General features: G+C 41.1%; 1 protein-coding gene across 5 annotated transcripts in view; it reads right to left on the bottom strand.

The window, feature by feature from the left end:
• Nucleotides 1-1,692: 1,692 nt before the first annotated feature.
• Nucleotides 1,693-13,810, bottom strand: part of ASB5 (ankyrin repeat and SOCS box containing 5) — a 55,930-nt gene continuing 43,812 nt past the window's right edge. For 4 of the 5 annotated variants that reach the window (XM_015074193.3, XM_015074195.3, XM_015074194.3 and 1 more), the window contains exons 3-7: nucleotides 12,424-12,531; nucleotides 10,964-11,114; nucleotides 10,667-10,801; nucleotides 8,278-8,469; nucleotides 6,844-7,008 (exon numbers count right to left, since the gene is read on the bottom strand). In XM_015074193.3, the coding sequence (XP_014929679.1) occupies nucleotides 6,881-7,008; nucleotides 8,278-8,469; nucleotides 10,667-10,801; nucleotides 10,964-11,114; nucleotides 12,424-12,531 (714 nt within the window). In that variant the 3' untranslated portion in view covers nucleotides 6,844-6,880. Of the gene's footprint in view, nucleotides 2,411-2,709; nucleotides 2,781-6,843; nucleotides 7,009-8,277; nucleotides 8,470-10,666; nucleotides 10,802-10,963; nucleotides 11,115-12,423; nucleotides 12,532-13,810 lie in introns of those variants that run through there. The other variant, XR_008295800.1, reaches the window with a different exon arrangement.

A 13,810-nucleotide genomic window follows, 5' to 3' on the forward strand; every position in this document is an offset into this window, starting at 1 on the left:
TAGAGTTTGATAGTGAAGCTATATAATGTTTTGTGGCATGTTTATTCATATAGAGATTTATTAATAAAGCAAACCATGGGACGCCTGGGTGGCTCAGTTAAGCCTGGGACTTTGGCTCAGGTCATGATCTCGAGGTTCGTGGGTACGAGTCCCAAGTTGGGCTCTGTGCTGACAGCTCCGAGCCTGGAGCCTCTTTGGATTCTGTCTCTCTCTCCCTCTCTCTTAAAAATAAATAAACATTAGGGGCACCTGGGTGGCTCAGCCGGTTAAGCATCCGACTTCAGCTCAGGTCATGATCTCACAGTTCATGAGTTTGAGCCCTGCATCAGGCTCTGTGCTGACAGCTCAGAGCTTGGAGCCTGGTTCGGATTCTTTATCTCCCTGTCTCTCTGCGCCCCCCCCCGCTAATGCTCTGTCTCTCTCTCTCTCCTTCAAACACAAATAAAAAGCATTAATAAATAAATAAATAAACATTAGAAAATTAATAATAAAGTCAGTGTGAGTCTGTATATGGTTTGAAAGAGAAGAACGAAGCTATGGAAGTATTTTCTTTTTGCCCAGTGAAGTTTTTCACGAATGACTAACTGTTCTGTACTGTGTTACTCACTCCATCTTCACAATCCAATATGGTGGCCCCTAGCCACCTGTGGCTATTTATATATAAATTTAAATAAAATAGAATAACATGAGTGACACTTGCTGTGTTTCATCTGTTCAATACCCACGTGTGGCTGCTGGCTGCCCATGTTGGACAGCACAGATACAATGCTGTCACCGCAGGGGGTTCTATTAGGCAGCTGGGCACTAGATTATTTATAGAAGGTGCACAGATATAAATACCAGTGAAAAGATCATGTACACTGAAAAGCTCCGCCATGGTAAAAATATATCAGGGAGGAAGCATGTAATTTGGATTGAGGGACTCTAGGAGTCTTTTCAGAGAAGGTGACATTTGATTTGGATTTTATGAGGTGATATTTTAAATTGTTTATGACAGGCATTGGAGGACCAGCTCTACTTTTTATTAGTTATGTGACTTTGGGCAAGTTGTAAAATGTTTAAAAGGTGGAAATAAGTAAGTTATACCCCACAGGGTTGTGTTAATGATTAAATAAAGTTAAATATGCAAAGAGCCTAGAAGGGTGTGCAGTACATAGTAAGATCTTAGTAAGAATAAGTTGTTTCTAAGACGATCATGGAAATCTGTGGGATGGGGGGATGGGGACAATTCCACACGGAATGACTAATGTGAACAAAAGTACAGATGATATAATCTGTGATATGTGAGGATTTTTAAGTTAAGTTTATTTATTTATTTTGAGAGAGAAAGCACAGGGGAGGGCAGAGAGAGGGAGGGAAAGAGAGAATCCCAAGCAGGCTCCACACTGGCTCAAACACAGGGCTCAAACCCACAAACCATGAGATCATGACCTGAGCCAAAATCAAGAGTCCGAGGCTTAACCGACTGAGCCACCCAGGCATCCCGATATGTGAGTTTTTTATGAGTTTTGGGAAATAACGAAGTCATTAGGGTTAGAGAAAGTGTTTAGGTTTTAGCATGAGTGCTAACCCAAGATTTAGGTGGTAACAGCTTAGGAGCTAGATTAGGGCTACGGACTGGGGCTTAATTGAGCAAAGTTTTGCTAAGGGTTAAAGCCTTCCCGTAATAAATGTGCCAGTTGATAAGCAGATACATCTCTGTTTCAAACACATTCTATATTTAGCCCGTCTTACCACCACAATGTGATTTCTCCTTTGCTGAAAGCTTTATTCAACTTTGCCAATAGGGGGAGCTAGAGGGAGGCCAGGAAGGAAAGGGAGGGGGGAAAAGGCGCTTGCTGTTTCCACGTGAATTTGCAGGGGTGTTGCTGCAGCAACAAAGCATAACCTGGCAGGGGCAGGTGGTTGGATCTCCAACTTTCTTTGGCTCTCCTGGAGCAGATTTCATCTTAATGGTTCAGACGTTTACCAGGCCCTGAGAAGCGGCCCTCCTTAAAGAGTCCCGGATTTTACTCTGAGCTTCCGAAGCCTTGGCTCCAGCTGTGTACTCTCACCCTGCAAAAAGTCAGTCCATAGAAGTTTCCCTTCGAGTTCTCGGCTCTTAACAGCCCGCATTTCTTCACTGTGTTCTCTAGCACGAGCAATTGCTTCCTCAATCGTCTATTTCTGTTAATTTGATGGCCCCATTTTAGTTTTTCAGTTGCCGGCATCTGTTTAGCCACTTCCTTAGATTAAGTTCTTGTTTAAATTGTGTAGTTACTTCCGTCTTCCCGACTGGATGCTGAGGGATCCGTTGCTTTATAGGTGGAGTGAGGTTTCCCTCTTCCACTGGTTGACCTGCTTCTTACTAAGGCGTCAAGATCCAGGTCCAGTCAGCATGGCATCATCCGTAGAGTGCACACGTGATGTTCTGTGGAACGTGAAGACACTCAGAAACCTTGGCTCATCTTCCGGCAGAAAGCACGAAAACAGATTTGACCCTACGGCAAGATCGTGAGCGTGCACTCTGGGTCCTGATAAATAAAAGCAAACTACTTTTGGTGGTTCTTGCAGATTCTGACAGAGGGGAAAGGTACTTTCCAGATGGGTAATGGCGTCACAGTTGCTAGGACTGTGGTGATTTATTCCAGTAAAGAGATGTCAAAAGGGGGGGGGGATGGCTATAATTGGAGTTACTGCCTGATGAAGTTTGCATTAATCCACAGTCACCCTGTAAGATCCACCTAAGTTTTGTACCAGCCAGATAGCCATCAAAGTCGGTGGTGGTTTTTGATGGATCGCCTGCCGAGAGAAAATTCAGAGCCTGCCGAGAGAAAATTCAGAGAGCTTTACTTCACAAGGATGTTTTGCTGAACAAGGAGCAAACCGTTCTCAAACAGGGAGATTAGTTGCAACTCAAAGGGGAGGAGTAATTTTGTAGCCAGTGCGTGCCCCTATACAGCAATGACAAGATAGCGGGCGGAGCGTTCCAGGCAGAGGAACAGCAGGGGCAGAGGCAAGGAGGCAAGAGTACTTGAGGGAGAATCAAGTGTGCTTTCTGACTTTCCCACTGGGAGCTTCCCTGTAAAAGGCCCTTTGTGATCTGTCTCCTGACGCAAACACTCGTTCCTCTGACACAGGAGTGTTCCAGGGGGCACACCTTGGCCAGTGAACACTCCCGCTGAAAAGTGGGTTTCACAGAATCTTTTGGAATTCAGATGCTACCCCAGAAAGAATGGGGAGGGAAGAAAAAAGACTGGCATTAACAGGCTCCATCTGAAGAGTGTAGCTGAGAGACTGAGAAAGCACTGAATTGAATGAGTTTACCCCAAAGTGGCCAGATTTCACTGGGTGAAAGGGAAGCGCGCGATAAACGTGAAGTTCTACAAGAAGAATAAAGTTGGCTTTTATACGCCTGAATATGTGCTTTGTAAAATTTGTATCTATAAGGTAAGCCTCTTAGACACCAAAAATGTTTTGAAAAATGTATCTGAGGGGTGCCTACATGGCTCAGTCGGTTAAGCGTCTGACTTTGGCTCAGGTCATGATCTCACAGTGCCTGAGTTTGAGCCCACATCACGCTCTGTACTGATAGCTCAGAGCCTGGAGCCTGCTGCAGCTTGTGTCTCCCTCACTCTCTCTCTCAAAAATAAATAAGCATTAAAAAAAAATGTATCTGAATTTCAAAAGTTACTTATTAAAAGACTCCTTGAATTTGAGCATACTACTCAAAATGGGAAGATACCGATCATTTAAAAAAGGAGAAAACTGAGACCTCGAGAGCTGAAGTGAATTGTTTAAGGTCCTAGAGCAGATGGAGGGGTAGTAACTCAATTTTTTTTCCTTTTTTTTATTAAAAAAATTTTTTTAATGTTTATTTCAGAGACACAGCATGAGTGGGGGAGGGGCAGGGAGATAGGGAGACACAGAATCAGAAGCAGGTTCCAGGCTCTGAGCTGTCGGCACAGAGCCTGACGCGGGGCTCGAACTCAAAAACCGTGAGATCATGACCTGAGCCGAAGTCGGTTGCTCAGCCGACTGAGCCACCCAGGCTCCCCTTTTTTCCTTTTTTAAAAAATGTTTATTTATTTATTTTGAGAAGAGGGAGCATGCATGAGTAGGAGAGAGAGAGAGAGAGAGAGAGAGAGAGAGAGAGAGAGAGAGAATGCTAAGCAGACTCTGCACTGTCAGCACAGAGCCGGATGTGGGGCTCAATCCCATGAACCGTTGAGATCATGACCTGAACCAAAATCAGGAGTCTGACACTTAACCAACTGAGCCACCCAGGTGCCCTACACCTGAATTTTCTGAATAAATGTCCTGCCACCAACACTGAAAAATCTGATAATGATTGTTTAGGTTTTTAAGAGAGAAGGCAGGCCTTAAACTAATTATAAATGATAGTTAGAATAAGAAAGTTGAAAAATTAGAGTAAAAAAGTGAGACTAATCCAGGAGAGAGAATAATTTATAAAGTTATTTTGTAAACAGATAGCCACAGTCACTTGGGTTCAAGACCATCACAGAGCAATGAACACAGTACATTCAGACCTTCTTTTCCAAAGGGGCCATGTTTCACATAGTGTCTCTGTTCACTCCTTCGGAAACATCAAATATACTTTGTGGCTAAAACAAGAGTAGAAATTAAATACCTTTTCCTACAAAATAAATGTTTCAGCAGTGCCTTACTACAGTGATTAATTTCATGGTACTTTAATCTCATGTCAAATAGTTTGGTGTTACTGGGTCTTTGCCTTTGTGGGATTTTGTCCTTAGATCTTTGTGTGTGTGTGCGCACACAGTAAGATTTGGATTAGAAGGCCTTCAAAGTATCTGTTTCAGTCTGCACTACTCTCCTAATGCCCATAATACAGTGATTTGAAAGTAGTGTTGAAAAAAATTAGGGCAACTGAATCTTATTCTCCATTACCTTCAATTATAAAACCAAATACTAATTAGAACAGAAAAAAAAAGTGTTTTATTCCAGTGATAATAGTCACACTTTAACATATTAACAAACACATGATACAGTTAAATTAGAACACTTCTTCGATAAGACAGTCATACCCAAGCAAAGATAAAAGGTATCAGCATACTAAAATTTTAAAGTATCCGTTTTAATTTTAATATTGATGTGTACTTATTGGCACAAGCCCAGTGAAAAGGGACGGATTATATTACCTTACACCCTAAGCCTACATGTGTCTAGCTCAGGGAAAATACTAGTCAACACCTGTTTTACTAAAAAAGCAGTCTGAATACCCAATTATATGTAATGAGGTTACTCTATAATTAAACAATTAAATGCACATTATTCATGAGGACATTATAAATTTGTTAGGCTGAGCTATTTAGTAGAAGAGCCTCATTTAAAAGTCTCTAGGCACACAGAAGACATTTTTTTAACACACATGCTACAGCCTTATTTCTATTTTTGAAAATCTAAACACGACTTCATGATGTGATCTTAGTGACTTTGGGGTTACATTCAAGAATAGTTTATTTCCCATAGGTATCCAAAATTCAGCCAAGAACCGAGAAGAAAGGAAAAACTAGGCCCCTGGGCTTATTATTAAAATAGTGGTCAAAACGCTTTATCAAACTCTGATAAATTTATGAAACTCATCAAAACATTTTCTACATTACACTACAGTAAGTATCCTATCTTATTTCTCAGTCCACAATAGACTCAAACTTAGTCTAAATTACAAAGAAGACACCGTTTGCTTTATTATGTTTTATACCACGCTAAAGTATGTTTAAGACAGAAGAAAACGAACACAGTAATAACCTTGCCGAAGACACTACTTTGTAATGCTATATACCCTCTTGCTAACACGGTCTAAGCCTCAACCGTTGCTTTGCAGAAGAAGGATTGGAAACAGCACTAGTAGGGTGTATGTATGGGGTAAATTTTGTAAGGTGTCTAAGTTTGCTAAGTGGCGCAGCCTTTTTCTTTTCTTTGCACACCCCACAATCGAAGGAGATTTTATCTTCTGTTTTCCACAGCCTTGGACTTCCCTGATTCCTGAAGCATGGCCCAGGAAGGGCCTCTTTCGCAACTGGGTATGAAGTTCATGGTCTTCGGTCTGCAGGTACCACCAGCTAGTGACAGTTTCTGGATGGAAGAAGGCTGGAGTGCTTCATACAAAAGCACTGTAGAGAGGCCTTGTGAGGCTACTCTGGAGAAGGAGGAAGTCTTAAAATAGTCTTAGCAAAGGTGTAAGGTTCCAACCATCCCAGGAAAAGATGGAAGGAGCCATAACCTTAGTCCAACCCGTTTCTGGAATGGGGACATTTAAGGTGGCAAAGTGACTAGTGAGATCTTTGCAGGGAGGGGGCAGTTTATCTTTTCTTGATGAAATGATGATTATAATGACAAGCGCACATTCGACGCGGCAGGTTTCGTGAATGACAGCCATCTTTATTTCAAAAAGGGTAGTAGTTCTTTTCTAAACCATACTTGTAGTTTGCATTAATATAAAAAATCCACAGAGATCACCAATTACAGCAGCTAAAATTTAAAAGTTAATGCATTATTGGCAGAATGGAGGCCTTTTAAAGTATGTAGTTTCAGTAAGAGTTCACATTTTTTTTTCATAAAAAGAAACATTGAAATGAAAATTTCTCTTTTTTTCTACATCAAAAAGGGTACATGGGAATAGCTAACAATATATAGATATTTTAAATATGCTATAGTCCAAAAAAAAAAAACCAGTAAAAATGCATAAAACAGTAGTACTCACTAGTACACTTAAAATTTAAATTGACATTTCACTTCTTCCCCAGGGCCTCACAATCCCTTATATACTGTGTTTAGCATATTTTACTATGAAATATACACTATGCAGATGAGACAGAAATGTTTTGATTTCGCAAGTATTTAGCATTACTTCCCTGCCTTATCGGTACTGTAAGAAATTCTGCAACAACGTTGGCAGCTGGAGCTGGGGGATGAGGTGCAATCTCGGCCTCCCTATGTAGTTTCTGATACAGAGTCGGCAAAGTTGGCAAAGGCTGCTTGGAGTAGCTACAAAAGACAGGAAGGCATTTGTTAATTAAAATCCAAATGGATTTTTATATGTTGTAAGATGCACAAAACAAACCATAAGCTTCAGTGCTTTGAGGTAAATTAAATAGGGTAGTGCGACCGCTATGCTAGAGACATTTACATAAGCATTTCAGTGGCTTTTATTTATAAGCTCTTATTGTAATTGTGGTATATTCCATATGGGTTCTTTAAAACATTATAATCCTGAGGCTTATGAAATTGTTATTGCATGTAAAGCCTCAGAAATAAATTCTGCTTTTTGAAGAACATATGAATCAAAAGACCCAATAATGTTAGGCACTAAAGGGGGAAAGTTTTAAGTTGTATCTTTTTCTCAAATTAGGTCTACTAGTTAAACCAAAACAAATTTTATTATAGTGTCTGAGCCACGCTTAAGAAATTCTGTTTTAAAATACCAAAAGTCTTGGGGAACCTGGGTGGCTCAGTCAGTTAGTTAAGCATCTGACTGTGGCTCAGGACATGATCTCACAGCTCACGGGTTTGAGCCCCGTGTCGGGCTCTGTGCTCACAGCTCAGAGCCTGGAGCGTGCTTCGGATTCTGTGTCTCCCTCTCTCTCTCTCTCTGCCTCTCCCCTGCTCACATTCTATCTCTCTCTTTCTCTCAAAAAATAAACATTAACAATTTTTTTGAATAACAAAAGTCTTAGGTATGAAAGTATTTCCTGATTCTGTTTCTATAACATTATAGAAGCCATGTGCCCTTAGAAAAGGGGGCATGTTTCTAAATATTTATTACATTTTGCATATTGTCAAACAAACTGAATACATTTAACTTAACCAAACAAATACAGACTTTAGGTAAGATAAAAAAAAAAAAAAGAAAATTGAGATCATTGCGCTATCTTCTTTACAGATAGAACCTAAGTTAAAAAATCATCTGCTTCAAAAAAATATTTTAAATGTTATGCCAGTATCATTTTACATGTCAACAAAAAGTCTTTACTTTGCATTGATTTCAGGCAAATGTATTTTTGTGGGTTTTTTTTTTCTTTTTGGTTGTTTTTTCTTTTATTTTTAGAGAGACAGCACAAGCTGGGGGTGGGGGCAGAGGGAGAAAGAGAATGTTAACCAGGCTGCACCCTCAGCACAGAGCCCGATGCAGGGCTCTATCCCAAGACCCTGGGATCACGGCCTGAGCTGAAATCCAGAGTCAGAGGATCCACATACTGGCCACATACTGGGCCACCCAGGCGCCCTGTGTTTTGAAGTGTCCACAAGTATTCCTACCTTCATGTTGAAGTAACAATCTTTCCACCAAACTGCTGGAAGTCGCTACATCTACAGGTCGAAGAAGCTCTGTATTTTTGGCATTGATATCCGCTCCAAATTCCAGCAGTAAGTTTACAACTTCCGTACTGGACTGCTGGGCAGCTGCATGCAGTGGGGTGTCCCAGTATTTGCCTTTTTGTACATCGGCACCTACGTGTAAATAAGGAATGATGAGAAATCTAAACAAAAACCCTTATACCAGTCACTTACCTCGATGCACGCAGAAAAGGGTGATGCCAAATGGACCTCACCTCTGTCTGTAATGAGTTATTCCCCCCCCCTTACACACACACACTTCAAATGTACACATTAAAACTTGACACACATAGATGGAGAGTGCACGTTTGTTATGTTCTCTAATATTTTTCTCTGTGCTTGAAAGAGCCCATAATACAAAATATTTTTAAATGCTTTAAAGCCCCCAAAGTAATCATATTAACTGGTATTACAAATAGAGCATGATGAGGCCCACTCATACCTGTTTTCATCATGACTGAGATTCCTTAGGATTATTCAAGAGTTTATTGCTCATATTCTTTTCATTTATTTTAAGGCAATAGAGCTCTTCGTGTTTCCTGGAAAACTCATGAATCTAGACGTGTGAGCTGTTTGGGGAAAATGTGCACGGACTTTCCTGTCATTTCTCTCTCATACGACGTAAGTCGATAAATATATAAAGGCACTGAGCCTCTTAAGTAGAAAGACACATTGTATTTCCATGTGCAAAGTAAATTTTTTAAAAATCTTACATTAAAAAAAAACACCACCCTACCTATTAAATTATTTATTGCTTAGTTATTTTATCTGAGTACGAGTCATGGCACATGGTGATCATTCAATACATGTGCAATGAATCAATACTGTGTAATACTGGAAAGAGCAATCTCATTTCCCAGTACCTAAGTGGTTATGACACCAAGAAATATCTATCGGTAAAAATGTGTAAGTCCTTTTCAACTCTGCTTTCCGATACTATCAATAAAACGAATGATGTTTACGAGAAGCAGTTACGTTTTAAGGGTCCCTTTAGGCCTTCCTGCTACTTTCACATTTCAATAAATGTAATTGTTTTCATATTCTTTCATCAAATACACAATGTTCAGTGAAAGAATGACAGTCCATGACAAAATCTCCATGGAGAAAGCATAAACTCTATTGGTCATGTTAGTTTTATGGGAGGACAGAGCCTGATAATAACAATCAGTCCACAATTACCAACAGCATTCTCTTTCTTACCCAATATAAAATGTCTGGTGGAAATAATAATATTCCTAGCAAAGGAAAAGAAAAGAAAAGAGAAGAAAAGAGGCAACAAAGAAGAAACTCTTCTAGTTCTATAAATTCGTGGGTGATCACAGCCGGAAAATAATAGTGTGTCAACGGTTATTAGCAGAAGTCATATTTAAGACTTAACAGATAAGATGGGAGTGAACTAATGAAGTAGAAACTGCCTGCAAGAAGCTTATAATTTAGCTAAGATATTATGAGCGTATCAGAGGCCAAATGATGACAGAAACAGTAAAAAGCATGGAAATCCTTTTACTCATTTTACGTGTATTTTCAGCACCTACCACGTGGGAGGCGCTGTGGTAGGGAAAGGAGATGATGGGGAAAAAGACATAATCCACATCCTCAAAAGCTCCTGTTCCTGGGGTGCCTGGGTGGCTCAGTTAGTTAAGCATCTGACTTCGGCTCGGGTCATGATCTCACAGTCCGCGAGTTCGAGCCCTGCATCGGGCTCTGTGCTGACAGCTGAGCCTGGAGCCTGCTTCAGATTCTGTGTCTCCCTCTCTCTGACCCTCGCCCATTCATGCTCTGTCTCTGTCTCAAAAACAAATAAACATTAAGAAAAAAAATTTTTTTAAAAAAAGCTCCTGTTCCTATAGGGGGAGACACCATTATGGTCTCAAAAGATTAGGACAAGTTTTCAGGAGGCTAACACTGAACGCTGAGGCATAGGTTTGTTTCAAGTTAGAAGAAAAGGCCGTTAAGTCTTTGTAGGTAAATGGGACAGGACAAAGTCTGGGCGAGCACATGAGCTCTTATGATTGGTAGAAGACAAGGTAGCTAAGCAGTTACTACCCCTCAAATTCCTTGTGATGGATTTATTCATGAAGAAATACATATTTGGCAACACTATATCAACCTTGAGGTTTTACGCTGTATGATCTTTACAAGGGGGCAATTCCTTTTTTTATGCGTTATGTATTTACATGCAACAATGCTTAGAATAAGAACATTTTTAGCAGGGAGATATCTTTACACAGTTTATTCAGAGAGATAAATATGGATCTGAATCATTGCTTACGTGCACGGACAGAACGAGAGAGGTTTTAAAGAAAATTACCAGCATAAAGAAGCTTCCGGATGCAGCGGAACTGCTGTGACATACAAGCTACGTACAGAGGAGTTCCCAGATGAGGAATGTCTTGGTCAACGTCTATGCCCCAGGATATCAGTATCTCTAGGCACTCGTGATGGCCTGCCAACACAAAGTAGAGAGGAGCTTACTCTCGACACTGCCCACCTCCATGCGCCTCACCTCATGCTGTTCCCTGCAGTTACTCATTGAAAGCAAGATGCAGCACTCCACGTTGCTAAAGGGATTTCCTCCCCTTGTCACCTAATCCCATAACTAAGTCACCTTTGCTGGCGGCCTCATGTGTGGGAGAAGGAAGACAGGACTCCAGCTGGGGTTTGGCACCGTATTCCAGAAGAAGTTCTGTACAGCTGGCACTGCCTTGTGAGCACGCATTGAATAATGGAGTCACGCCATCTATCGTGATTGCGTTTACCTAAACCAAGCCAGAGTTCAGCAACGAGAGTCACAGAGCCGTACGAGATTAAACGCTAGGCATTTCAAACAGTTCTACGACCCGACAGAAATCACTGGGATAATGTGTGCAGTAAATATGACAGAGGATATTTAGCTCATACGCATCAACAAGCAAAGCTTTTTTTTTTTAATGTATTTTTTTTCAATATATGAAATTTATTGTCAAATTGGTTTCCATACAACACCCAGTGCTCATCCCAAAAGGTGCCCTCCTCAATACCCATCACCCACCCTCCCCTCCCTCCCACCCCATGAACCCTCAGTTTGTTCTCCGCTTTTAACAGTCTCTTATGCTTTGGCTCTCTCCCACTCTAACCTCTTTTTTTATTTTGTTTTCCTTCCCCTCCCCCATGGGTTTCTGTTAAGTTTCTCAGGATCCACATAAGAGTGAAACCATATGGTATCTGTCTTTCTCTGTATGGCTTACTTCGCTTAGCATCACACTCTCCAGTTCCATCCACGTTGCTACAAAGGGCCATATTTCGTTCTTTCTCATTGCCACGTAGTACTCCATTGTGTATATAAACCACAATTTCTTATCCATTCATCAGTTGATGGACATTTAGGCTCTTTCCACAATTTGGCTATTGTTGAGAGTGCTGCTATAAACATTGGGGTACAAGTGCCCCTCTGCATCACTACTCCTGTATCCCTTGGGGAAATTCCTAGCAGTGCTACTGCTGGGTCACAGGGTAGGTCTATTTTTAATTTTTTGAGGAACCTCCACACTGTTTTCCAGAGTGGCTGCACCAATTAAGCAAAGCTTTTAAAAGTCAAGAGATAAACAGAAATATGATGTGGTAGATGAGTCAGTCACAAGAGTGGCCATGCAGCTAGTAAAAGTCATGGAAATCAATACATGCTCAAGAGTCAAACAAAAATGAATTCAACGGTCGGGTGCCTTTCAACTAGGAAAAAAGTCCAGAAATGTGATGGTGACAAACGTTGTGGTGAGGTCACCTTGCTGGTGGTAAATCAGAGAAATGGGAAATTGTGTTTCTGAGAATTTATCTAAAGAAAAACATCCTGGGGCGCCTGGGTGGTTCAGTCAGTTAAGTGTCCGACTTCGACTCAGGTCAGCATGCTACCCGTTTTTGCAATGACTAGAAATCCTTCTTGGAGCTCACTGAGAACACTGAAGCAAAGTGATTTCTTATTATTCTGCAATTTTTGAAAACTACTAAGGAAAGAAATGCCACATGAGAACTTTGTGTGATTGACTAAGGTCAGTAGACGTGAAGTGATTAATGGTTTTAACCGGTACCTACATTAGCTCCAGCCTCCAGCAGAGTTCTGGCACATGCCACATGGTCTCCAAGGCAGGCTTCGTGCAGCGGGGTGATGTGGTCTATGGTAACTGCATTTACGTTGTAACCCTAAATATGACAGGGATGATTTTGAAAGGTGAGCAAGAAAGTATACGAAATCATCTTTATAAAGGTCATTAGTGAGTGATACAAAAGACCAAAGACTCAGGGAGGCAGGTATAAGTTCAGCAGGAAAGGCCAGTTCAGACACCATAGAGGCAGTCCGTTGTCAAAACTCGTCAATACTGTAACACCACCACCGTATCTAAACCCTGTAGCGGCTAAATTGTTTTGTTTAGTAGATTCTGAATATTTTCATAAAATTCCGCCTCCTTAACTTTCTGTGGTCTTTATGAATTGGTTTGATTACTATTATTGTTTTCTTTTTTACTTTGTAGAAGTGGAGACTGTTGATAGGCTGGGTCACTTGTTTCGATTTGGGGCTGTGAAATTACAGGTTAGCCCAGACTGGGGGAAAATACTCTAAACTGTAGTGAGCCATGTTGTGAACTTTTGTCACTGGATAGGAGTGACTAGGTTCTATTCTTGTGGTTGAGAGCTCTGATCATCAAGTCAGTCACACTTGGGCTTGAAGCCTTGTTCCAGAATGCAGTAATTATTTTAATTTGGGTGAGTACCTTAACCTCTAAGTTTTAGGGTCATCGTGAGGATTAAACAGCATCACGTATGTAAAGCAATTATTGTTACAGGGCCCCGCATATGGCAAGAGTTCCATCGTATTTTATTATCCAATCAAAACCAAGTACACACTTTAAAAATCAAATCAAAACCAATAAAACACTTTATTCCAGTTAAACTCATGATGTCGGACTAAACTAATTAAATATTAGGACATGAGATTCTGTGCTTTCCTGCTGTTTTTGGTAACTCACTGTCTATTGACCATCATACTAAACACTGTAAGAGGAAGATTTTCGTGGCCAAACCCCCATAACATGACGCACTGCCATGGCCTGGAATACTGGGATGAATCTTAAAATGAAGGCAAGAAAAGATTCACCCCCAATCTTTGTCGCTAGCAGGTGGCAACTTTTTAGATCCCTTAGGTTATCTTTTCACAGATTTCGAATTGTCTAGCCAGCAGTCAGACTTGAAGGAGCCAATTCCTAACTGCCACCCGCCGGGGTGACCAGGTGGCCGAGCCTCTGCAGAGGTCTGGATTCTGTTTCCCATCGGGCTCTGGGGGCAGCCTCGGACTCTTACTGGCTGGCGTGTGGGTGGTATGAGATACATGTCGGAAAAATATCCTGAGACTGCTCTCCTCTCAAAGAACTGCGTGAGGGTTTCTGTAGGCGGTTGGGGGGACCGAGTGGGTTACGTTTAGAAA

The sequence above is a fragment of the Acinonyx jubatus genome, chromosome B1 (genome assembly GCF_027475565.1).
Source record: "Acinonyx jubatus isolate Ajub_Pintada_27869175 chromosome B1, VMU_Ajub_asm_v1.0, whole genome shotgun sequence".
In the NCBI taxonomy this organism is placed as follows: domain Eukaryota; kingdom Metazoa; phylum Chordata; class Mammalia; order Carnivora; family Felidae; genus Acinonyx; species Acinonyx jubatus.